The sequence below is a fragment of the Eleutherodactylus coqui genome, chromosome 3 (assembly GCF_035609145.1).
Source record: "Eleutherodactylus coqui strain aEleCoq1 chromosome 3, aEleCoq1.hap1, whole genome shotgun sequence".
NCBI classification, from domain to species: domain Eukaryota; kingdom Metazoa; phylum Chordata; class Amphibia; order Anura; family Eleutherodactylidae; genus Eleutherodactylus; species Eleutherodactylus coqui.
In genome coordinates, this window is record NC_089839.1 from 290,305,056 (window position 1) to 290,332,458 (window position 27,403).

The 27,403-nt window shown below is 45.5% G+C and overlaps 1 protein-coding gene across 1 annotated transcript; it reads left to right on the plus strand.

Annotated features, from left to right (window-relative positions):
- Nucleotides 1-287: 287 nt before the first annotated feature.
- SLC35D1 (solute carrier family 35 member D1) lies at nt 288-26,409 on the plus strand. Its single transcript, XM_066597660.1, has 12 exons — nt 288-487; nt 4,252-4,285; nt 4,360-4,446; nt 12,390-12,457; nt 13,667-13,738; nt 14,310-14,378; nt 14,515-14,617; nt 16,236-16,328; nt 17,652-17,719; nt 20,468-20,546; nt 20,654-20,736; nt 22,019-26,409. The coding sequence occupies exons 1-12, from the start codon at nt 288-290 to the stop codon at nt 22,125-22,127; spliced, it is 1,065 nt and encodes a 354-aa protein (XP_066453757.1). The 3' UTR covers nt 22,128-26,409.
- The last annotated feature ends 994 nt before the right edge of the window (nt 26,410-27,403 follow it).

Consider the following 27,403-nt stretch of genomic DNA (forward strand, 5'->3'; position numbering starts at 1 on the left):
GTAATATAGATATATTGCTTCCCGGCGACGACAGACCAAAAATCTATAAAAGTGGGTGGGGATATCTAATCGCCACGCCCATGTTCTGATATACACACGCCTACTTGGTAGACACGGCCGTGAAACCCCGCCTATATTTAAATAGTGACACGCCCTCTTTGCCAACGCCCCCTCCCCACTACATTGTAGATAGAGTGCGGACGTCTCACATTCTGAGCACGCCCATCACCACCTCATCTTCCTCACGCCATTGGTTGCCTCCACTAAGCCACGCCTCTATCTGAACCATGGCGGAAGTGAGCAGACGTCAGCATGCCCGGGTTAAAGGATCGGCCTCCCCGGGTTCCCCCGCACACAGGGATGAGGAAGGTTTGGGGATGGAGGCCGAAGCGATGACCGTGTTCGTCAAGCTGCTGGCGGCGGCGTTCTACGGCATCAGCTCCTTCCTGATCGTCGTGGTGAACAAGAATGTGCTGAGCGGCCGCAGGTAATGGAGGCTGCGGGGACAGAGTCCACAGTGCAGGGAGGCGGCGGGGAGCAATCAATGGGCTGATGTTGTAACCTGGCAGCGTGCAGTATTTGTGCAAGAGCGCGATATAAACTGGTCCTGCAGCGTCCGACGGGGATCGCTGCTGCTCCGATCAATAATGGGGATCACGTGACCTGCTCCACTTAGTAGCCAAATTTAGGTGTCAACTAGCCTCAATCTGATGGGCTTTGAGAATTGCATGTATTATATTTTTTTTTCCAGAGTTGCGTTGATGTAGCCGTCTGAGGGTTCAAATTTGTGTGGGATGCATTGTATATTCTAATAGCCCTATAACTTTTTTGTGTGTGTAGGGGGGTGGGGGGGGTGGAGGAACCTCCAAAAATTCACCATTGTCTTTGCATTTGTTTTTACGTCTTTATGTCCACTTGAAAAATACAATCCGCGCAGAATCTGCCGCGGATTTGCTTTAAATGGTATTTTTTTGCCTGCAGATATCCGCACACATTGCTATCAATGTGATAGCAATGTTGCCGATCCGTGCGGAATCTGCAGCAGAATGGAGCGCTCCATGCCGCGTTTTTTTCTCCTGCGCGTGAAAAACGCAATTCTTTTAAAATGCCATCCGCGGGTGCAAAAATCAATTTAATGGACCGCGGATGGACAATGATTCTCTATGGGCAAAATCCGCTGCAGAAATTATTTTGGGGGGGAGGTGAACAAAAAAAAATGTAGCAATTCAGACATCAAGTTTTATGGCGTTCACCATCCATGAAAAGTAACAAAACAACTTTCATTGTTTTTGGTCGGTATGACTACAGTAGTACAAATTAAGTGTTGCGCTTCTAAAACGTATATGTGTGTGTGTGTGTATATATATATATGTGTGTGTGTATATATATATATATATATATATATATATATATATATATATATATATATATATATATATATATATTTTGTATTTTATCCATTAAAAGCGGTTTTTGTGGGGACAACTTGAAATTTTTTTTTCTTCAACACTATTTTCTTTGATTCCCTGAAAGGGACTTAAAGATGCGATCGTTCAAGCGCTGGAATAGTACACTGCATTACTTTATGTAATGCATGCAACTAATTCTATAACAGCAGCCTGATAGATGCTGCTGGAGGCGGGCCCTAATAGACTGAATTATGGCTTTTTTTTTTTTTTTTTTTTTTTACACGGGCTGACAGTCGTTTAAATGACTGAACAAGCGCTGTTATCGCTAAGGCCGTCGGCACTCGCCCAGAGCGTTTAGACTAAAATGTGCTGGTTACTTCAATATATCACTTTCTATGTTTACGTTTATCGCTCAAATTTGTTCGTTTACGTGAAATTTTGAGCGACTATCGTTGCGTGTAAATGAGCCTTTAATGGAGGCCTTTGTCAGGCTTCCGGCTGCCGTAGGAACCCATTGGTACGTTGTATTCACCCTGCGAAGTGCTGATGGGCGACTGAATGAGCCCCTGTCATCTGCTAACATGTTGCAATTGATTGTGGCATGTAAGAGGTTAAACTGTCAGGATCCGGCGGTTAGAGCAGCAGCCTGGCTGTCAGTACTCTGCTAAGCCACAGCCTTGGAAATGATGGATGTGCAGGTTAAAGCCGATTAGTGTGGTCAGTAAAAAGGCGTATTGCTGTCAAGAAGGGGTTAAGATGAACACTGCAGGGTATGAGTGATGATCGGAATGGTTATACTGGCTGAAAACTATTGCGCGCCTTCCCGCCATGCACGCAGTCTGTGGTCACCTCTACACTTACATAATTCGCAGCCGATTGTGTTTTTATTTTTTTTTGCATGGTAATATTTTGTTCCGTACCAATTTGTCGCTGTGACTACTTTTTCTGCATTGAGCACCCGGATTAACTCCGTGCTGCCCTGCTATAATTAGGATGAGCCTGGAGGCTTTAAATCCCCTGACAGATAACCCGTTTAACCCTGTGATGCTCTTGCAATAATGTAGCAAGCAACTGTTGGTAAACTTAAGTTGTTACAGTTGCAGTTTCCAGGCCTGTAGCCGTTTCAGCTGAGCGCGTTGTAATACAGATCTGATACAGGTGACATCACAACCGGATTTCATCGCTCTTCGAACTATTTTTTTATTTATTTATTTTCCTCCGCCTATTTTATTTTTATACTGGACATATACTGACCCGTCTCTGCCCAATAGAAAGTAATAGCAATACGGAAAAAATAGGTCATGCTGCGTGAACGGGCAGTGCATGACCGCGTGCGCAAGGCAAAAAATGTGACAATCCGCAGGGATGTGTTTCCTGCGCCAGTAAAGCGCTGCCATTTTTACACAGCGTATTACCGTATAGTCTTGTGAGCGTGTCAAGTCTTACTAGTGACCAGACCTGCGGTTAGGGAAAGTAATGTCGTTCTTTTGGCCCTAGCTGCGTTTGGTGGATAGTGGGAGGAGTCGCCGCCGCCGCGATGATACGGTTTAGCTGTTGTGTGTCAGTTATAGTATAAATAGTTTGGACGCGGACTGAATACTGCGGCAGCCACTGTCTGTCTTCGGTTACAGGTTATTTTGATCCTAGTTGGTGTTCTGGATATCTCCAGGCAGGGGGCGCTCTACTGGGCTGGACTGAATTAAATCCCCATTGTGTCAATGACTAAAAAGGTATGTTGTGTCCGTCCCTGCCGCAGAATGGAGATGATGGAACCTGCAGCCAGGCGATGATTCGAGACTTTGCATTTCTGAGAATTCTGGAGGGCTGTAGTTTGGAGCTGGGGGTTTGTTGCTTTGTGTCAGCTCGGTCTGTACTTGGGCCTTGTGTACAGTCCATGTGGGTTTAATCTGTTCCCCGCCTGGTAAAATCCGTCCGGCGCTGGGAATATTATTACAGGGTGGCCTGCAGTTTGCCTGGGGCGCTGCCGGACGATTTGTCTGCTTTTATACAGCAGGGGGTCGTGTCAGTGTACACGATGGGACGCGTCCTGCGGAGACGTAAGACTATATATAAAATACTACATCTGGTCTGACCGCGTCCTTGCGCTGTAGTCCGTAGCTGAACACAGCATCGAAACTGCAGCAAAAAAATATGCAAATAATAGTTTATGGTTTGTTTAAAGTAGCGCAATTTCTGTGTTCCCCTTGGACGTCTTTACACGGACAGGTCATCAATAAGCTCCGCGGTCAGAACAGGTGAAGATATGGATGTGGTCATTTTGTCATCTGCACTAATGTCATTTTCCCGTGCCAGAAATACACTTGCGGCACTTAGGAGAAACCGCCTGTGTCCGCCGTCCCCGAGGGCCCCTGCGCACGGGCATATTTTGGATTGTCTGATAATCCACATACAGCACATGGCCCCATTATGCTGCGGATTAAAAATCCGTACCGCGGGTCAATCTGTGCTGCGGCTCTCCTCCACCACGTGTAGATGATGATTCTTCTCACTCGTTGAAATCCGCACTTCAACTGAATCCCCATAACATTAGAAGTGGTCACTCAGCTTTCCAGTTTCCTGAATGGCAGATCAGCCTTTTTGTCATTTGGTAGAGATTTGTCATTCAGGGTTCAAATAAAGCTGAGTAATGACCTGGGAGTGATGGTGGCCAACCTGGAAACAGATGCCCATTTTTTTTGTACTCCGTCCTTACTTGGGCGCACATTCCTGACCCCGCGCACTCGTGTCGCAGCCGTAATTATCTGCGCGTGTAAAGCAGATGTGATGTAGCAGTGCCGAGCGATCCCAGCAGGGAATAATGGCGCTCTGTTCTGTCTTGCAGGTTTCCCTCCTCGCTGTGTGTCGGACTTGGCCAGGTCAGTAAGAAGCCTTCGGTTGTGTTTTCCTCGTGACGTCGCGCTGCTAACACTGAGCGTTCTTGTTCCCGCAGATGCTGGCGACGGTGGTCGTGCTCTGGGTGGGAAAGGCTCTGAGGGTGGTGCACTTTCCAGATTTCGACAGGCACATACATCGAAAGGTAAATCGTGTTCTAGCGGCCTCAGACTAATAATTATTAGATGCCGCGCAGCCGCAGGGCTCTTCTTTTTTTTTTGCTATGGTGCAACTTGAATCATCCGGTATTTTGTTGACTCGGCGCTTATGTGGTTATTTAAAGGAGCCACTTTGGCAGCTTATAATAGTGCAGAGTGTTATAACAGGAGAGGATGATGTCAGCCTCACATGTATGGAAAGTTGTTGGCACGGGAGATGGGACGTGAAGTTGTGCCTTTGGAGTTTTCTCTGCTGTAGCTTGAAATGACTGATAACGGAGAACAATAGATGTAATTAATCTACACAATAGGGAAGATAGACGATGAGTTTTGCATTAAAACCAGATGGGTTTGTGTGTCGCTCAGTTTCAGCCTGCATAAGGCTGGGTTCACACGGAGTGGATTTGCCACTGAAATTCCGTACGGAATTTCGCAGCGGCAAATCCGCCTGCGGCCGCTAATCCTGGGATTAGCCAGCCATGTGGACGAGACTTCTCAGAAATCTCGTCCACACGGGACGGCAAATCCACCGCGCCAAAGCCGGCACGGAGTAGCCGGCCGCAGCATGCTCTTGCTTTTTCTTCCTCCGCTGCGCTCTCCTCTATGGGAGCGCCGGCCGCAGCGGAAGAGCGAGCGGCCAGGCCGCTTCAAAACCCGCGGCTATGTGCTGCGGGTTTTGAAGCAGCGCTTCTCCCGGTGGAAATCTCACCGTTTTTCGCTGCGGCCAAACCGCGAGATTTCCGCCGGGATTCTGCTGTGTAGGAACCCAGGCTTAAAATCATCGCTGGTTTGCTCCCTTCTCGCTATGTCTGAATGCTCCCCGCTCAGTGCTGCACGTAGAAATATGAGCAAGAATATCTCGTAGAGCGAGAAGTGCGCAATTCGCAGCGACTATCTACCTGTTTAAACATTTGGCGCAAACTACTAGAGGTGATGTCACCCACCCATTTAAACGTGACTTGTCCCATGTAAGAGGGGCATAAGACCCCTTATACACGGGCCGATCATCGGTCAGTGTAAGGCCTCATGTTCACAGGCGGGTCGGATTATAATCCTCCTGCCTTCCTGGAGAATCCGGGAATTGAAGTGCGGACGGGCCGCTAATCAGACGGCTTCCATTGACCTCAGTGGAAGCAGTCTCTGAGGGAACCGCAGCAAAATGGAGCATGTGATGGCTTGTATTCCGGACCAGGTGGTCCGCAAAACAAATCTGCATGATTTAACTAAGCTGCGGGCGCCCATGTCTCTCTATGGGCAGCTTGAATTGCGTATCGTCCGCATCGGTGCCCTGTGTGGATTCCGCAATTCCCATTTGCCTGTGGGCATTGGGCCTAAGGCCGCTTTCACGTAGGCATGAGCACATCTGTGTGATGGCCTTTACCGGCCCCATTGAAAACAGTGGGAGAACATCGTGATCTGCTGCAGCTGTGCCGGCCGCAGCGGGGATGGAGGAAACCCCTGCAGGGATATAGGCGGTTTCCATGTGAAAACTCCTTGCATCCAGGGGATTTCGGAAAGATTGCGAGGGCGATACTGGCATGTGAATCATAGCCAATATCGCCTTCGCCAGGGTGAAGGAGACCTGAAAGCTCCTAGAGGTTGCCTTTCAGACGAGCGATAACCTTCAGAGAATGGAGGTCGGAGTGTGCGGGGATCTTCTGGCCGTCCGCCTCCACTTACTATGAACAGGCAGTCCTCCCTCCTCCGATGGACTGCCTGTTTACATGGAGCGAGAAGTTGCTGGTTGGGCTTGGCATGCATCTACATTAAACTGGTCCGTTTTGATCATTCGTTGGCTCATAATGACTCCAGTCAGACCTTCTGCCGCCGCTTCTAGTCAGCAAGCCATATTGCGACTCGCGTTCAAGCAAAAGGGTTTGTCACAGATCTGTTTTTTTAGGTCTGCATGAAAGTTCTGCTTAGCGATAATCGTGATGCCTTACCGCTGATCGCTAGCTGCACGTTTACACGCAACAATTACTGAGCAAGAAAAAAAAATGACTTAAAGGGGTTGTCCCGCGCCGAAACGGGTTTTTTTTTTTTTCAACCCCCCCCCCCCCCCCTCCACCGTTCGGCGCGAGACAACCCCGATGCAGGGACTGAAAAAAAGAACAGCACAGCGCTTACCTGAATCCCGGCGCTCCGGTGACTTCTATACTTACCGGTGAAGATGGCCGCCGGGATCCTCTACCTCCGTGGACCGCAGCTCTTCTGTGCGGTCCATTGCCGATTCCAGCCTCCTGATTGGCTGGAATCGGCACGTGATGGGGCGGAGCTACACGGAGCCCCATAGAGAACAGCAGAAGACCCGGACTGCGCAAGCGCGGCTAATTTGGCCATCGGAGGGCGAAAATTAGTCGGCTCCATGGGAACGAGGACCCTAGCAACGGAGCAGGTAAGTAAAAAACTTTTTATAACTTCTGTATGGCTCATAATTAATGCACAATGTACATTACAAAGTGCATTAATATGGCCATACAGAAGTGTATAGACCCACTTGCTGCCGCGGGACAACCCCTTTAACAATTAGGCTGCCTTCATATTTGAGAATCGTGCAATATATATATATATATTTTTTTTTTACACAATGGGAGAGCGTGTGACACCGCAGAATTTTAAAAACCCATGCTTTTCAATAGCTTTGTTCTCATCTGCAATGTTTTCTCTCGTGGGATTTAGAAATTGCTGCCTGCCGTATCTTTTTGTATTTTGCTCCCCCTCTTAATAGAGGAGTTTTGCTCCCAGAAAACCCTGTTGCCAGGGTGGGCCATGAAAAAGAAGGCCACCACAGTTCTAGCACCATACTCCTATGAAAGCTGCCTAAAAGAAAATCTTTATCCATAGCAACCAATCACAGCGCAGCTTTCACTTTACCTCAGCAGTATAAGAAATGAAAGCTGCGCTGTGATTGGTTGCTATACTGCTGAGGTAAAGTGAAAGCTGTGATGGGCTGCAATTGCCCCCACTCCCAGTCCCCCCAACAATCCCACGAGCATCTGTCCCACCCATGTCTTCCTCACGGCACAGCCCTTGATGAAGTGGAGTTTAACAGAGCACTAACCCTTCCATTCACTTTCACTGGGACAGCCGAGATAGCAGAGCGGCCAGTGCTCTGGTGTCTCCATCATCCCTATTGCACTAAATAGATTGACTACTCAGCATGCTCAACCAGCGCACCAGTCAGTTTGACGTTCCCGCAGTGATGAGAACAGGGGGACACAAGACCCAGTGATGCCCCCCCTCCCCAACAATCAAGTTATTCTGTCTTGTGGATGGGGGATAACTTGTAATTCTGGCACCCTCTAGCCCCTCAAAGGGGGTTGTATGGGCACAGTTAGTCCTCCCTCACTGATGCATTGCTGAAAGTGGCGCAATTTAAATTGCGGTGCTTTCCAGCATCTTAATTTCGTCTTCAGATGACGCCGGCTTCTAGGACTCCTCATTAAGGAGCACTAAACTCCTAAAAATACAACAGACTGCATGAAAAACGGGCGGCTGTGTGCGAGGCTCCATTGAAAACGATGGGAGCCTCTTACGGCGTTTAGCGATGCGCTGAGAACCATCTGTGTTGCAGGCCTCGGGTGGGACTTATTTTTTTGGTATTAGTAAGTCCTCCTTCACAAGGGCGTTTACAGAAATGCTGTGGTAGTTTTTTTGGGGTTTTTTTTGCGTCGACTCGTTTCAGCAGCGTGGTCATGAGTTTCTGACAACGCACAGCTGAAAACGCAGCCAAGGAAGCGGGGGGGGGGGGGGGGGGGGGGGGCAAAAGAGCTGCAGAACTGGCCTCTCGTGCCAGTGTGTTGGAAACTTCTGTAACTCCAGTAAAGTTACAGATCTGCTCTCCACTTGTGTCTTCTGATTGAACTCGGTGATAAAAATAATCTTCTACTAAGTTATTTAAAACCATTGGGATTTCCATTCTTTGATCTCAAGGATTTTATCTTCTTCCCTGAGTTATCTCCTCCAGACAGGTGGGAATCTAATATTTGCACTTCAATGAATTCAAAGCCTTATAAAGGCCTTGTCAGTCCACACCTTTATGTACAGAACTACAGGAAGACCATTGTCTGCAGGCCTTATAGATATGTAGATGGACATAGGTTAGTGTTCTGCTTGCCTCCCCTACAGCCCATGCACTCCATTGTCCCCTTCTATTGCATGAATACAATGGAGATGCTCTGAGCTGCTCCTGCATCTGTTAAGATAATGTGCTGCTTTTATTAAAAACTATTTGAGATGACCTTGTTGTTTTTTATCCCATTGTTGTTCCAATGAAAAGTCAGTTTCACTAAGGCCGGGCTCACACGTATCTCGCAGCATGCAGTGACATTGTGTATGGGCTGTGGGCCACCCATCGCTATGTGCTATCTTGATGTGCGCTCACGTAATACACACCAACATAGAATATGCTGTAATTTTTCTTATGTGTGTAATATACTCAACTCGTGTTAGCGGCACCATGGCCGCCTATGTGATATTGGTGCAGCTTATTGCGTACGTAAAACCTGTGCATGTAATATGCAATTAACTAATGCTCGGATGAGACTACCCTCTAAAGCTGGAGGGCTGCAGGTTGATAACCACTCCATCGGATTGTCCACCCATCAACCAATACACTCTGATTGGCCATTTAATTGGAGGGTAGCATAGTAACATAGTATGCTAGGCTGAATGAAGGCAATGTCCATTTAGTTCAGCCTATTTCAACCCCCTAGTTGAGCCAGAGGAAGGCAAAAACCCCAAGGGGCAGAAGCCAATTAGCCCTTCTGGGGGAAAATTCCTTCCCAACTCCATATGGCAGGGAGAAATCGTTCTGCTGGAATATCGGCCCCTGTGAACAGGAATCTTCTTGTGGTTGCTGCAGATTAGATGGAGGTGCTGACATGTTCTGACCAGCGGACAGGAAGGGTTCATCAATTCATGCTGCTTGTACCAAATCCTGACCTCCCATCAGCACGGGGCAACAAATGTCAATGTTTTTCCCAGTATTCACTGATAAAGTTTTTGTGCTATTTTGCCCCCTGGAGTCTCGTTTCTGTTTCTCAGGGTGTTTTTACACAGGACGATCTGTCGTGCAACGCAGGAAGGATCATCAATCAGTGTATGAAGGCGAGTGGGCTGAGCTTCATCTCATCCCACTCGCCTCCATTCACAGTAAACAGGCAGTCGTTCATAGGTGATACTGCCTGTTTACATGGAACAATGCGTGCAGAAACTGAACAACGAGCGAGAAGTGAGAGATTGAACGATTATTGTTCAGTGTAAATGCACGCACCGACTGAAGGACGAAGGAGAATCTCACTGGATCCTGGGAATCCTGAGATAATCGTTCCATGTAAAAGCTCCTTTAGGCCCAATGTCCACGGACACATCTGAATTTGACTTCGTATTCCCAATCATTAAAGGGGTTGTCCCGCGGCAGCAAGTGGGTCTATACACTTCTGTATGGCCATATTAATGCACTTTGTAATGTACATTGTGCATTAATTATGAGCCATACAGAAGTTATCAAAAGTTTTATACTTACCTGCTCCGTTGCTGGCGTCCTCGTCTCCATGCTGCCGACTAATTTTCGGCCTCCGATGGCCAAATTAGCCGCGCTTGCGCAGTCCGGGTCTTCTGCTGTCTTCAATGGGGCCGCTCGTGCAGAATGCCGGCTCTGTGTAGCTCCGCCCCGTCACGTGCCGATTCCAGCCAATCAGGAGGCTGGAATCGGCAATGGACCGCACAGAAGAGCTGCGGTCCACGGAGGGAGCAGACCCCGGCGGCCATCTTCAGCAGGTGAGTATGAAGACGCCGGACCGCCGGGATTCAGGTAAGCACTCTCCGGTTTGTTTTTTTAACCCCTGCATCGGGGTTGTCTCGCGCCGAACGGGGGGGGGGGGGGGGGGGGGTTAAAAAAAAAAAAAAAACCGTTTCGGCGCGGGACAACCCCTTTAAGACTTGTTAGTCACATTGATTTGCAGGAATGCTGCCATCCAGTAGGTGGCGCTGCAGAGGTATTGCACCATCTTCTTTTAATTGCACTAAAGTTCATGGAGACAAATGATTTTAACTAAAACGATTGTTCAAGTTCAACTAATGAACAATCAGCTTTGGCTCTTTTTATAAGGTTTCACTTCACTTTTTGAGGACTGTGGTATACCGCATAGCAATGAGTTGGGTCGAATACTCTCCTCTAGAACAGAGTTCTTCTCCATTATTACACGCTATATGACATTCGACTACAATTTTATTTGCTACATGCCTGAAAGGAAACTTTTTATATTTGTGCCGGAGTTTGCAAAAAGTTTCTCGGTAGTTTTGTATAATTACGATTTCTGAAACTGTCCATCATGGTTCAGGTAATCGGTCAGGGTTTCAGTCAGTGGATACCTGCCGATCGACTACTGAGAACCTATCCTCAGGAGGCAGAATAGGAAAAAGGGGGTGGAGCAAAACCCATATGGGATAAGTGGCCCAGAAAAGGCAAGGGTCGGGGAGGTTTGGATTGTGCAAGAAATTCTAGAGATGTTGCCAAACAAAGCGCTCCATCTAAGTGGGCGTGGGTGAATGGAGGAGTACCAAACACTGGCTCGGGGCAACCCTCCGAAAATATTGAGTAATCGAAACGATTGGTTGGAATTTTTTTTTTTTTTTTAATCAAATAGACAACCAGCGGGGCAAAAACCCCCTTAGGTCTCCAACAGTTTTTAGTATTTTAATCCAGTTGAACTGATGAGCAGTAAGAAGTCCCAACTGCCGAAGACTGCATCGGTGGAGGGTGCAGGGATCAGGGCTAACAGAGAAATACCTGGAGGGATAGTGGGACAGAGCAGTACCCACCAGTATCACGGTGTCCTCTTCGGCAGTTGGACTTCTCGTTGCTCAGGTTCCCAACTGTTTTAGTATTTAATCCAGCTGAACGGATAATGATGGGTTTTGACCCGAAACGCATTTTTCCAATTCTGGTTGTCTATTTCGCCAATTAAAGGAGACGTTTCCTTCTCATTGTCCTGATCACTTAAATTTTTTTTATTTGAATGTTGCGCTGAGCCAACAGTGTGGTTTTTGTACTCCTCTCCATTGATGACCTATCCTCAGGATAGGAGAAGAAGTGAGAAAACCTCTTTAACTATTAGAATAACTCATCTTGGTTACTGAAGAACTGTTGCTTTAAGGTAATGCATTCCCTACAGATCAACCAGCAGACCAAACGTGCCATTAATGGTAGTCTGCAGATGGGACACAGACTGCAGGCCATCCTTAAAAACTGCTCTTGTTCTGCTGTCGGATGTAAATCATGGCGGCTGTGGGATACACTTGTATCGGAGCATTGCTGTTTATGGAATTTCCTGATACATTTGTCAGCCGTGGATTGATGCGAGATGCCTTGCAGTGTCCTAGTGCAGTTATCTGCAACGCATGGACTCTCCAGCTGTTCGCAGAAGTATAACTCTCAGCATGCCCTGACGACTGAAGGCTGCGAATTGTAGCTTTGCAACAGCTGAAGATCCCGCAGGTTGCAGACTACTGTAATGGGACACCACACAACATCTCGCTATTGTAGTAGTCTGCAACCTGCAGCTGTTGCGAAACTACAACTCGCATCTTTCAGTTGCCAGGGCATGCTGAGAGTTGTAGTCTTGCGACAGCTGATGAGACCACAGTTTGGGGATGACTATACTCCAGTTTGCGGATTGCAGATAGTAGAACAGTCCTCTATGGCTGCAATTCTCTATGTAAACTTGCACTACATCCCCGTTGCAGTTGTGATGCATATGTTGACACCAACTCTATAAAGTAATTCCCAGTAATCTGTAGGTAGATGATACAAGGGGTCAGGGGTCATGGACAAGTGTTCAGATGGTCTTCGCTCTCTTGTCCTTCACTCTTTATTGCTTCAGTCATATCACTCTTGTGTATAATCCTTCTGTTCTCCTTCTTCCAGACATTTCCACTACCTCTCCTGTATTTTGGAAATCAAATAACAGGATTGTTCAGTACACAGAAGCTAAAGTAAGTGCGATACCCTACACCGTCTCCGTACAGCGCTGGAAACGAGGCTGGCGCCGGATTAGATTTGTTAAGGCTTAAATTCTGATGCCCTTCACCCCTTTTTGTTAAAAAAAAATTATTGAGGCTTTCAAATAAGACATAACATTATGAACCTGCCAAAACTGTAAGGTGGAGACACATAATCTCATCTGTAGACTCTGCAGTGGCATACAATAGGAAAAAAGTACAAAAGTTTTACAAAGGTGTTGGAGGGGAGGAAAGAACAGGCAAAGACGAAATCAAGACTTGGGCTATTTTATAGCAGAATATGAACAAAGGTTCAACTAGCAAGGGTGAAAATCCACCAGTAGTCCCACGGATCCCATATCGCTTCAAAGGAGTCCATAGTGTTATTCAATAACTCTGTAAGATGTTCCAGAGAGCAGCCCTCCTTAAGTCGGGCATACAGTTCTAGTCGGTTTCCAAGCTTTGGCAATCAAGGAATTAGCAGCAGTACAAATATGTAGAAACCGCCTGGCGGATCTCCAACCAGGTTCCGATGAGAAACATTAAGGGGGTAGAGAAGCGGCTTCAAATGAATGGAGGTATGCAAAGTATATTTAATGAAACCTCTACCTCTCTCCAAAATGGTAAAAGAAGGGGGCAGGTCCAAAAAAAGTACCTACATCAGATTGTCAGCACAAGTGTATAAAGGGGACAGAAGGCTCGGGTGCATGAAGTACTGTAAGGCTGGGAGTTATCGTAGCGGAGTAGCACAGCACTGTTTTTGTAGCACCCGTTCACTTCAATGAGAGCTACGGAAAGGGATGGTTATAACTGAGTTTCCGGAATTTCCCATCTGGGCCGTGAAAAGCCAAGATGGGGATGCCCCTTTAAGAAGAACCTGTCTAGTTGTCTTGTCAACATGGCCGGGGGTATAGCTTTTGCAGCAGTGGCCCTACTGACTCCAGTTATGCCTCTTGCTTATACCCACTCCTGTTCAGGCTCCTCTTAGATTCAACTCCTAATGCTGCAAATGTGTCAAGTGGGCAATCCCCACCACTCACTGTCAGTAGGCGATGTCAAAGAGAGACCTCCCACTTGACACATTCACAGTCCATACTGAACTATACGTAAAGGACCTCCTTTAAACCTTGCATTCTTAGGGATATCTTCTAGTACTGATGCTTGTTCTTCTTTATAGACTCTAGTCTTCCGTTTTCTTTGCAGTCTCCCCATGTTCACTGTTCTCAGACGATTTTCAATCTTGTTTACAATGATGGCTGAAGGATTCTTACTCAAGTAAGTTCCAGTTAAAGTTTTTATGTGATGTGAAGAAGGAGCAGAGCCATATAGATAGATAGATTAACTGTATTACATGAGGTGGAGCAGTAATTCCAAAACTCTTCTAATTGGAAGCAGAAACGGCATTTTAGCTCCACCCTGTTGTCGGACATGCCTTAACAACTGAGCTTCAAAAGCGGCTCTAGTTATACACTGACCCCTTTTATTAGACACTGACCTCATGATTGGCACTTCTTTGTATGGAAATGATGGCCTTGACCCCAGAGTGCAGAACATTTCAGCAACCCCCATCTCTCCATCTAATTTGCAACAACTACAAGAAGCTTCCTGTCCGCAGGGGCCGATATTCCTGTCAACAGTTTAATCACCCAGTTGGAGGAATCCATGCCACTCTAAACTGCTGCGGTACTGAATTCCATAGGCAGTCCGACTTACTATTAGATGGCGGTTGGGGTCCTAATGGACTACATAAAATACAGGGTGCAAAACAGAAAAGTGGCCCAGCAGCACATTCTTAGCACACAAACCCCTTATCTACAACATCGTGACTGTCTGGTTATTTCCACAGGAAGAAGTTTTCTCGCGGCATTCAAATGACAGTATTTGCTATGATTATCGGAGCATTCATAGCTGCCAGGTACGAAGATTTTACTCTCTTATATTCTCCTCCTACTCGTTGTACTTTTTCTACACCAGGCCCTTCGTCCTGCAGGTCCGCCTTATTTGGTCTTTAATAAGAATAGATCTAGATATATCTTTTTCTTTCCATGTAGTTCTGATCTGGCATTTGACCTTGAAGGTTACGTGTTTATCTTGGTTAATGACGTCTTGACAGCAGCCAATGGTGCATATGTAAAGCAGAAGTTGGACTCCAAGGTAAGTGGCTGGAATAGATGCTTACGGCGGCCGCCTCAAACACGTTCTTGGCGAGCGGCTCCAGTTTCACGTTAGTTGCCCATGTCTCTACTAGGGAACGTGTGAACCCTTTGCTATACTAAGCTGTGAATGAAGTGCAGACGGGTGTGTAACGCTCTAGCGACGCAACGAGTTATAGGAGACGCAGATTGTTACATGTAGCATTGTGGGTAATCCATCAGCCGGTGAGGAGGGAGGCAGTTAACTTGTGCTGCAGCCTTCGTGCCTGTGTGCTGTGAGCTCTCCGATTGACTGAGAGGGCCGTTTATGTTAGCATTTAAGACATGTAGACAATTCGCCCCCCCAAACTGAAGATGAACCCGCAGACTATTTGCATGTAAACACCTCTAACGATTAACCCCTTAAGGACATGGCTTTTTAATCTCCCTCCCGCCTTTAAAATAAAATAAAAAATATATACAGATAGTCCCCGACTTGCGAACAGGTTCCGTTCCAGGAACCTGTTCGCAAGTCGAACAAATGCCTGTATGGAGCGGGATCACGGGTGGATCCCGCTCCATACAACGTCGGGTGCCGGCTGTTCTTACAGCGGGCACCCGACAGCAGCAGTTCCGACGAGCCGCGCCGCTTGTCAGAACTGTTAACACTTTAAATACCGCTGTCAGAGCGGTATTTAAAGTGTTAACAGTGCTGACGAGCGGCGCGGCTCGTCTGAACTGCTGCCGCCGGGTGCCCGCTGTAAGAAACAGCCGGCACCCGACGTTCAGGGGGCCCGTACAGCGTCCCACGATGAGATCGCAGGATGCTGTGTGGTTGCTAGGCAGCCGGGGACCTTCTGAAAGGCCCAGGGCTGCCTATGCAGAGTGCCCATCAAGCGCATGGCTTGATAGGCGCTCTGCATAGACAGCCCTAGGGCCTTTCAGAAGGCCCCCGGCTGCCTAGCAACCGCGATCTGACCGGACAGGCTTCTATCAGGCTTGATAAAGACCCGAGCACAGGGTCGATACGTGGCTGCTTGCTTCCTCATGGCTATTTAATAAAGAAGAGGACTTCAATGAATGCTGCCTGGTTCCTCCTTTCTACGTAACTTTATCCACCAACGTAGTAGCTGTATGAGGGCTTGTTTATTGCTGGAGCAGTTATATTTTTCAATGGTATTTAATGTGCCATATAACGTACTAAAAAAAAAAATTTTTTTATTCAAAGTGAAGGGGAAAAAAGATTCCGCAGTCTTGTTTCTATGACACGAAAACTGCAACAAAAATAATTAGTAAACCTGGCTGCCATGACACCCGCACAGCTCCCTGCGAACTCATCGCGGGGAGTTTTATAGGACCCCCTGAACATCACTCAGGGAGTTTTAAATGTGGCTGTCAGAATTGACAGCATTTAAACGGGTAACGACTCTGATCAGCTGTGTGGCTTTATCAGAGCTGTTGCTGATGGGTGTCGGCTGTAGTAAACAGCTGACGCTCACATTGTATTGAGAAAGGTCGCCCCTGCGATCTCTCTTCATACAACCTGCAGCGTTAAGGGGGAGGCAGATTAGGAATGGCTCATTTGCTGCTGCATTATAATAAACTCGCTGAATGTTGACATGTGGATTTTGCCATTTCAGGAACTTGGGAAGTACGGTCTGCTTTACTACAACGCGTTGTTCATGATTGTACCAACACTGGCTATTGCATATGTAACTGGCGACATTCAGAAGGTGAGATGGAAGGCAATACATGTCAACATTAAAGGGGTGTTCTGGAGATTTGCTGCTGATCACCTATCTTCATACTGGGTCATCAATAGTTGATCGGGAATCTGCCATTTTGGATCCTTTCAGAAGTTTAATGCAAGGCTTTACTCTTGTTGAAATCCATGGGAGTGATGCCTTCCATTACACTTCTTCTAGCTCCTTATTGCAGTCAGAGTTGGGAATATAATGGAAGGCGTCGCTCCTACTGACTTTAATGGGAGTGAAGTCTTCTATTACACTGACGGATGCGGACGTCTGGCCCCACTCCACTGAGAGCATGTCGAAGGATCAGCTCAGCGACGGGGTTCCCAAGCAGCAACCGCCACCAATTGGCTCTTGATGACCTACCCTGAAGATGGGTTAAAGGGATTATTCAGGCATTTATCACCTAGCTTTATTGCGGTCCTCCTTTATGAAAATCTGTTTTGAGTCTTCTCTTGGAACCTGAAAGGAAGAGATGACAAAAATCTGTGTCTTTCCTGCATTCACCAGCATACAAATCAATGGCTGTTCTAACCTAATGACCTGTTGTCATTTATATGTAGGGGGATGCAGGGAAGACGGATCATGTCTATCATGCTTTGCTAAGCCTCAGTGTAATAAATACAAGAAAAGTGATAGAAGTTAGAATATAACTTGATAGTGTTGACAAGTTGACTGCGGCTGATGGGAAAAGTCACTGAGGTTCACCGGCTAGAGTTATCGAGCTTCTTGCTTGCTTCAGTGAAGCTGCAGGAGAATGGTGGCTTTGTGTGTCGGGGTTAGGGGTGCGGCGTTGAGGACGGCACCGGCTGCTGAACAAAGGACTTCTGTCTGCATGTAATGGGAGGAAAAATCCCAAACTCCTTAGTGTTACCATGTAATGTGCTTCTGAACGAAAACGGTCACTATTCTAATATCGCTTCGTCACAGAATGAGTTATATTGTGTTTGCGGTTAAGTATCTCGCAGAATATATTGGGGTCTCCATGCAGGTTAAATGCTAGGAAGCAGGACGATGGGGGGGATTGACATTTATCTATACAGATTCAGAAAGGGGACGTCTAAGCTAATCCATACTGGCGAGTTGCAAGTTGTAGTAATCCCACAACTTTTCAACCACTTGTAGACCTCACCTTGGAGTCCAAATTTTGCGAAGGGCTGGCTTCATTAAAAGGGTCCCAGACATTAGTGCGCTGGGGGGTCACTGATGGTGATGGAGGGCATGTGTTGGAAGTTTTTGCTCTGTGATAATCCCTATGCGAGGCTTTGGAATTCTGTACTGATGTCTTTGTCTATATTCTTGCAGGCTGTGGAGTATGAAGACTGGAATGACGTGTACTTTGTCTTCCAGTTTACACTTTCCTGTGTAATGGGGTAGGTCCACTTGCGTGTCACTGGAATTGCAGGGTGTGTTGGACAGGTGATGTCATTAGGAGAAAGCAACTGGCACATCTAAAATTCCTGTAGTGGGCTTAGTGCCAATCTTCGGGTGGTGATCCGTGATGGACTCCAGAGCAGTGGTACTTACACCAAATAGAAAAACGACAGCACTTCACCCAAAAGAGCATTTCCTGAGAACCCCTTTAAGAGCTTATTCACACCATTTGTGCAGCATACTGCGTGCACAATATACAATGACTAGAACCCATTGATTTTAATGTTTTAGTTCACATGAGCATATTTTGCTCATGCATTTCATTCGTAGAGGAAAAAATGCAGCATGCTTAATTTTCGTGTGGATAGTACACAAACATGGCACATTTTAACCCAATTTAACATAATCGCCCATAGAATTCAATGAATGACTTGAGTGGTGCCTGTGATTGGCTGAGCGCTCAGCCAATCTGATACAGCCCTTTCAGCAGGCTGTGTTTTAAATCCCTGCCTGCTGAAAAAGCTTCAGAGCAGTGCAGGGAGACAAGTGGCTATACGCTCCAAGCCCTGGCAGGTGTGTGTGTGTATATTTTCAGGGAAGGACTTGTATTTAAAGCCCTTCCCCTGAAAATTGCTGCAGGGGAGCTCCAGCAGCCCATTGCTTTCAATTGGGCCGCCAGCAGCAGCGGTGGCCTCATTAAAAGCAATGGGAGTTCATTCTTGGGCAGATGCCATCTAATTAAAATGGTTAGTTTCCCAAGGCTGCTATACCCACTACAGACAATCCCCCTTCTACTACAAAAACGGGATTTAGGAAAACTATACACAGCACTCACATCCTTTATATGGTCAAGGAAACTACCGCGTATCGCCCTAAAAAAGCTGATGCTTCCTAAGGGTGAAGGCTTAAACTTCCCAGATATCCGCATGTACAACGTAGCCGGCCTCATGAGACACTCTATAGATTGGATAAGGGGATCTAATAATTTCTCCACTATCGATCTGGAGACAGAACTATTCAGCCCATGGAGCCTAAATGCCCTCTTGCATACAAGCTTCTCCAACCTTCCTAAAGAGAGTAAACATTCGATCATGGCTAGAGATACCATAGCAGCATGGAAGATAGCCCGTAAGATGTACGCCTTACCATTCAAAATATCCAAACATATGGAGCCATCCTGAATTCAAAGAAGGGCGAGAAAACAAAATGTTTAAAGTTTGGCAGCAGAGGGGCATTTTAAAAGTCCAACATCTTATACACCCAGAAACCCCTAGATATATGAGCTTCAAGGAATTGGGTGAAAAACATAACCTACCTACAACCCATTTTCTCCCATATGCACAAATGAAAAACTTCCTACGGAATAGGCTAACTGACATTTCAAAAGAGGCAATACTCAACTCTATAGATATCCTACATCCAACATACCTCAGAACCCAAATGGTCTAGCAAGACTACAAGCATGCCCAACTCAGATTTTTTACACGGCATTTGGCACTGCCCTAAAATCAAATCCTTTTGGTGGGGACCCAAAAAATAATACAAGACATTGGAGGCCAATTCCTGCAGCTATCACCACAGACATTCGTACTCCACCAACTGCCAGAACAGGCTAGAAAAACCACAATGACCCATACCATACTTCTAATTAGTAAAAGGTGCCTTCTAAATAACTGGCTACAAGCCAAACCCTCAGGGATAGAAGAGGTGATACAGCAGCTGAAACATCTCTTAAAAATGGGAAAAAAGTGAGAGAGAACGGAGATTGGAATCCCAAACCTCAAAATTATTCAGAAAATGGAGGGAATTTATAGAAAAATTTCTTAACTCCAGCGAAATCAAAGAATGTATGACGCAATTAGCTAACACAACATGGTACTACAGTCAAAAAGATTGGAACAGTCTGGGATCACTGAAAATATCATGACTGATCTGAAAGGAACACTCGCCGGGGTTTAGTGCGCGGATTAGATTAGATAGTTTATGGTTAATATTAGCAGTGAATTTCAATGTGTGTTTCAATCTGTTAATAACTGTTACCATATTTGGGAGAGAGTTTTACCGAAATAAGAAAGGATCATACATGGGTTGGAGGCAAAATAATTGGGAAGATTACGGAGAGAAATACGCATATGACAGTACCTAAACAATGTAATATCACTGTAAAAGAAATGTAGATCATGCAAAACTCTGTATAGATTTTCTTAAAACATCTGCCATGTATGTATCCATTGAAAATGCTAATAAAAATAAGTTTAATTAAAAAAAAGCAATGGGAGAACATTGCGATCCGCTGTGGCAGGGAATTCTTTACTCCCCGCAGGGAGTCCCCTTGTCCCTGAACACTGACAGTGCTGTCAGTGTTTAGTGACAAGGGGACTCCCTGCGGGGAATATTTACATGCACCAGGGATTTATGGTCCTACCTTTTACAGGTGCGTGCGTTTGCCTGTAAAACAGGGACATGTGAACCAATAGTTCTAATAGACGTGCAGTTTTGGGCGTGCGTAAACGCTCATGTGAACGAGGTCTTGGTGAACAGTTTTTAGATTATGCACTTTACTAGTAGTAACACACAGCCCCCCCTGCTGGCTGGGATTTGCAACTACACATTGAGTTCAGTTTTGTCTTCTTTTCCCTCCTTGATGGAGATGTAATCAGATACTTGTTTTCAGCACAGACTGGAGCATTGTTTTCGTGTTTTTAATAATCTGCTTTGTGTTTTTTAATTTAATCTTTCCCCACCAGGTTTATCCTGATGTATTCCACAGTCCTATGTACCCAGTATAATTCTGCCCTGACGACTACAATAGTAGGATGCATCAAAGTAAGTCAGAATTATTTTTTTTTTTCAAATTTTTTTATTTATTTTTCTGCTAATTAGTTTACTTTTACTTCTGCTTCCGGGAAATAAAAGTCTTCTTTCCCCTGTAGAATATCCTAATCACCTACATTGGAATGTTCTTCGGTGGGGATTACATTTTCTCCTGGACAAACTTCCTGGGGCTAAATATCAGGTACGGATTTTTTTTTTTTTTTTTCTCTTCCTTTTGTAGGTTGAATTATTTTTATTTTATTCTGCTGTCTACAGGACTCCATGACTGTGAGGTAACGATCTAGCATGAGCTGCAGTTAGGAAATATTGATGTAAGTGCTGCTAACTCCCGTCCTTAAGGCACACCAACATATCATGTTTTCAGGATATCCTATAGTAAGAACACCACCTGTGGCAATGTGTGAGGCACTGATGATAACTACATCACCTGTGCAATACTGAGGAAATACATGAGCTGTTGGGGGCCCTGAGGACTGAAGTTGGGAAACAGTTATTTTAGAACGAAGTTTTACAGCAGCCTCATAGGCCATAAACATAGTTTATGGGGGGATCCATTGACTTTTGTGGGAAAGTGTTGTGGTCATGCTCTGTGACCTGTGCAGGAAGGGGTAGAAGGAGGTGAACTGTGACCATCGCCTATAGATGCAAAAAAGAAACCTTTCAGTATAATTCTACCCTATGATGGTAATGAGATGACCGCTGAGACCTTCTCTACAGAACATCAATTGTCAGATGATTTGGTATAAAAAGCTCAAGCACATCAGCATTTCGGTTTTGAACGGAATCCCCTAATTTTGTGAGGTTTTTGGTTGTTTTTTTTTTTTTTTTTTTTTTCTTCAGCTCCTCGAATGGAAATAAACTGCTGATGTGAATGACCCCCCTAGTGTTCTGCATGAAAACTGCAGGATTTGGGGATTTTCTAAATCTTAACATAAAAAATAGAGGCAAAAGAAACTTTTAAATGAAAGGGGTTTTCTGATTCCTACTAGTTATCCCTATCCAACTGCTGGCACCCTCGCTGATCATGAACGGTGGCCCGGTTGGACTCTGGATGAATGAAACGGGTCAGGCTGGCAAACTTCGCTCCATTCACTTCAATGAGAGCACCGAAGACTCCTGAGTAAAGCGACCTAAGCTTCATACATTCAGGGTCCAACTGGGACCCCATTCTCTGGATCATTGGAGTTCCCTGCGGTCAGACTCCCTCTGATCAGTTAGTAATCCTAACTTGTAGCAACTGGAAAACTCTGCTTTAAAGGGATTCTATCATCCGGTTCTTGCAGCATGAACCCTGGGACAGGGATGCCTGTTGCCCCTATGGGTGTTTTTCTGAAATGCTGCAGCGTTCCAGAATCAAAGCAATTAGAAATCAATAGGTCATCTGCTTTTAGGCAATTGTATGCCGTGGCATTTACATGAGTCTGGTAGGAAATGCCGTAATTGTCTGTCTTCCTTCTCTCCAGCATCGCTGGCAGTCTGGTGTATTCCTATCTCACCTTCACAGAAGAGCAGATGATCAAACAGCCGGAGTCGATCAGTAAACTGGACAATAAGGGGAAGATCGCAGTGTGAGCTCAGCCACACCTCCACCATGGGTGCTGCGCGCTCTGCATGTCACGGACGGGAGCTCATGCGCACAGCTATTGCTAATTTGCACAATCTTTTTAATTGAAATAATGCCTTTTTATATATTTTAGATAGAAATGTTTTTAGCAAAATTCTATTTAATTCCTGAGCTGTAAAAAAAAATTTTTTTTATAATTCCGCTCTTCCAATACATTTTCATTCCGACCCTTGGACTGCACAGGCCAGTGTCTGCACCTCATAGAGTGCCTAAGACTAGGGTTTTGGTTTTTTTGGTCACCTCCTCCAGTCTTCATACTTAACTGGACAGCGCTACTGGATCTGCATTTTTAATTCCTCACTTACACAGAGCATTAAACGGCTGCGCAGCCTGCAGATCAGCTCACTTCTATCTATGGTCGCAGATGACTTTGTGGACGGATCCATCGAAACATCATCTGGAAGGATCATCTTGTATACTAATTCTTCATGGTGTGTGTGTTTTTTTTTTTTTGTTTTTTTTAAGTAGCGGGTCACAGCTTGTGATGTTGCATCCATCGCATGCCCTGATATGCAGAGGTAATGGCGTGCATCTGCACCAGTTAACCCTTTCCAATCCACTGTCTGACCTCTGAAGACATTATGATTTAAGGCTGTACAGCTCCGATGTTGGAAGATATCCTTCGGGGTTCTCTTACTGCATATTGCCAGTCTCTCTGCTGTCAGCTTATCCAATGTGTCACCTCATGCAGTCCTGGCTTTATCCAGCAGATGGTGCCGTTGTATAACGGCAAAAAGAGTATGCCCCCTAAGAAAACCAGGATACAAATTGGATTGGAAAGGGATAAATGTCGCCATAATTGGCATTTCAAGACTTGGCAGCTTATTTTCTAATTGGCATGTCCAAGCTTATGCCTTAAATGGCTCATGGAAAAAAAAATGTCATCTGGCAAGGAACAAAAATTCTCATTTCTAGCCAAAAACCTGATGGCCTGACACTTGCCCTCTGCGAGCAGTTGGGACCTATGGTCACAATGTGATAGAATTCTCAACCGTTCGGCATCTGCATGTATATGTAAGGGCCCTTTTACATGGAACAATTCAGTTTACCACTTTATTGTGCGAATCTGAACGACATCATTCAGTGTAAACACTGCCAGTGACTGAATGACAAATGACTTGTTCACTTATCGTTCTTTGGTTTTAGTGACTGAACAAACGACAACCGGCCGGTGTAGACAGGCAGTCATTCATCTATGAATGGCGGCTGGAAGCCATCTCCGTCCCACTCTTCCATTTACTGGTCCGTTATCGCTCCTGTGTGAAAGCACAAGTGATTATTGTTGGGACAACAATCGTTTCGTGTAAAAGGACCCCAAGTTCTAGCACCAACATACTGGTATTCTCAAGTTTTCTGATATTTCTCCAGGTTTTGGTGAACTTGCAGCACTGTAGGGACTGCTAATGTCTAGCACCTGTACCTATGCATGTAGGTGTAATGATATTGACAATTATGCCGTATTGAGACCTGATGTCGGCCTACACCATCTGCAAATTTTGGTGGTCTGAGGTTTGGTAAAGGGGTTGTCCAGTTGTAAACTATTAATGGTCTAGCCTTGGGATATGGCCACCAATAGTAGTTCATTGGGGATTTGCCATCTAGCACCTCCACCAATCAGCTCCTTGGTTTCAGACATTTTCCGATCTACTATTGGTGATCTATTCTAGGGATAGGCCATCAATAGTTTACAATTGGATAAATCCTTTACTAGTACACCACATGCGTGGCCCTTTAATTCAGGAGAACATTTTAGTGGGTGCAGATACACCCATTAACTTTTTTTTTTTTATCTGAAGTTAGCCCTTTTTATTAATGAGATTGTATTTTTCTATGAAAGAAAAAAAAATCCACAATTCTTGCTGCTAAAGCTGGCGCAGAGCAGTTTTATTAATCGGAGGACTGTTACAGTATCTCTGGCATTGTGGGTTTACGTTGATGCTGCTCTATCACAGTGATAGAATCGGAGCGGTACACAAGTTCATTGTGTGACTCACCCCTTATGTAATAGCTGCCTCCCCAACTCCCCTACTTGTCACATTTCAACAATGTTCCATAATGGAATGTAGAACGGTCCATAAGAATATATGGAGTATTTACTGTGTATAGTCCTTCTCACACTGTATGTATTTCCAGCATAAGAAGCTGACCACCATAAAGTAAACTTTCTAACTTTTTTTTTTGTCTAAATTCTATGCTAATTTACTTCCTAATGCAACATCATGATGGCCTTGCACTACCTGCAGCAACCACTAGAGGGAGCTTTCCACATACGGTTTCATTATGGACTTCAAGGTACATCTTCCCCTAGTGTGAGCTTGAACTTTTTTTTTTTTTTGTTTCCCTGTATCTTTCTGGCTGGCAGTAGGGGAGCAATGAACTCCATGACAACCTACGCAGTAAGTGGCTATGCTCCCTCTACTGGTGGCTGCAGGCATCTAGAGTGTTTCCAAGCATCTGCTATTTATGACCTCTACTGTGCATACTTGATCGGCAGTGGTCCACTGCTCAGGATCCTCATCGATCATCTGAGCCTCTGGCCTGCTCTCAATGCAATAAAAGGCATCACTCCTATTCATTTCAATGGATGTTTTAGCCTTTCTATTAAGCTTCTGTCTCCTCCTTGTGGTCGGAGCTGGAAGTATAATAGAAATGAGTCGCTCCCATGGAAATCAAGGGAAGCAATGCCCTCTCTGACTGCCAATGCGGACATCTGGCCCTGCTGCACTAAAGTTTGGCCAGAGGATTAACTGGGTTCTGCCACTCAGGATTGCCACCCATCAACTACTACTGTCATACCTGAGGATAGGCCATCAATAGCTAATGCCTGGAAATACACCTTTAAATCTTCACCTCTGTTTTGGGAGCTTTGTCCCAATAAAGACTCGTTAAACTAATCACAGTTTCCACCCCTTTTTTTAAAAGGGGTTCTCTGACTTATTAGTGGTACCCTATCCTCCAGTCTTGTTAAGCAGTGGTTGATTAGCAGGATTTCTCTGCTTGGGCCCGCTGGCTGTATTACAGTGGCCCAGTTTGGTACGGCACAGGCGGCTCTCATTGAATTTAGTGGGAGCTAGGCCTATAGTAGCAAAGTGGCCCACTGCACAGTTGCCAGTGTTATCTGCTTCCAGCGGTGCTGGGAATCATCTGGGGCCAGACCTATGCCAACCAACTATTGATGACCTATGCGGAGGATAGGTTATCAAATGGTAAGACTCACACAAACCCTTTAAAAATGATGTGGAGTTAAGTTACTGATCCTCCCTTTTGTGGGACCTTTATGGTGCTGCTGCAGGTGATATCCAGGACAGGTAGCTTAAGCTACACAGGTGACCTACAGATCTCTGCTGTCTGCAGCTTACAGTATGTTCTGTATACCTGCTCCTTACTCTGGAAAAGGTAAATGTATACCTTATCGGTGCTTCCTAGAAGGAGCTACCAATTAGGATCGCAGGATTGACTTGTGAAAGAATTCGCCTGTGTAGCTTGGTCCTTGGAGAATTCCTGTTTAATGCCAAGTGTTCTGCAGGAGTCGTGGCTCCTGTTGTAATGAAGTATTTTCCTCTCTGAGCCCTTTTGTTTTGCATTCATCTTGGCTGCCATCGCTGAGGGCTATATACTCTTCACTAGGAGCTGAAGCGGTCATGGTGGCTTTGGGGCTTATTCACACAGCTGAAATATGCAGGGAATCCCATTGACTTCTTGCATGAATACACGGTTTCTGCGTATTTACGTGAGCCCATTGACTTTTTTGATGGGCTATTTCGGTGTGCAGTAAACGCCAAAATAGGATATTCTGCATTTTTTTTTCCGCCACCTGACCAAAATTCATGTGGGATAACTATGCAGCTGTGAATGAACCCATTAAAAAACCCTGGGTTCTATCCACTATTAGCAGCACTAATCCGTGCATGATCCACTGCATCCATACGGCCGTGTAAATGAGCCCTTACTCTATGATGGCATGCTCAATCTGCTGTGAACAGGTACTGAAATCATTTCTAATGGTTTGCTATAGAGGCTGCGGTCTTGTGACTGCGCTACTGCCAATGGAGCGTCTGAACAAAACTTTTACATGTTGTCTGTTACTTTGTTACATTGTCCTGGACTGTATGGATTCTTATGAACAAACCAGTGGAGTACATGAGGCCTTATTTCTGTACAGTACTATCTGATTTTCTGCCATTTGTATTATGTACAATCTCTAGTAATTTTAAACATGAAATATATAAACTTTTGTCTTTTTGTCATTTTTATCCACAACTTGATCCTTTAATCAAGGGGTCCCCAACTCCAGTCCTCAGGGACCACCAACAGGTCATGGTTTCAGGATATCCTATAGTAAGTACACCTGTGGCGATGTCTGAGGCATTCACAATAATGACATCACCTGTGCAATACTGAGGAAAGCCAGAAAACAGGACCTGTTGGCGGTCCCTGAGGACTGGAGTTGGGGAACCCTGCTTTAATCCCTTTAAGGTGACCTTCCAGACCTGAACAAAGAGACTGCCATACTGCTGCATCTTAGGGCCCTTTTCTGTGGGGTACAGATACCCAACAGGTTGTCCCGATGCTCTTATATAGGAGTGATTCCAGCTAGCGTCAAGGGTTGCTCAAGCTCCTGCCGTGTTTTGAACAACCCATAACTATAATTCCGTGCATAAGGGCCTTTTAGACATATTAGCCGGTTAACAAATACTACACCCTGCTCTTTTAGACCTAGTTTCTAACTTGCCTACAATAAGGAAACTGAGAACCGTATAGATTGTCGCCCCTAACAAGGTTTGGACTGTCAACTCAAAGCTCAATTTTGCTTTAACCCTTTCCAATCCACTGTCTGACCTCTGAAGACATTATGATTTAAGGCTGTACAGCTCCGATGTTGGAAGACATCTGTCGGGGTTCTCTTACTGTATATTGCCAGCCTCTCTGCTGTCAGAGCCTATCCAACGTGTCGCCTCATGCAGTACTGGCTTTAGCCAGCAGATAGCGCTGTTGTATAACGGCATAAAAAGAGTAAGCCCCCTAGGAAAACCAGGCTACAAATTGGATTGGAAACTGTTAATAAAAAAAAAAAAAAGTCCACCCAGGAACTGCAGTGTGTAAAACTTTCCACATCGTACCCGAGAAGAAAGAAGCCTTTACTGGCTGCATTTTGACATCAATAAAGAGAAATTCCACTTTTCTTTCCAAAAGAAGAAACTTTTAATTTCCAAAAAAAAATAGA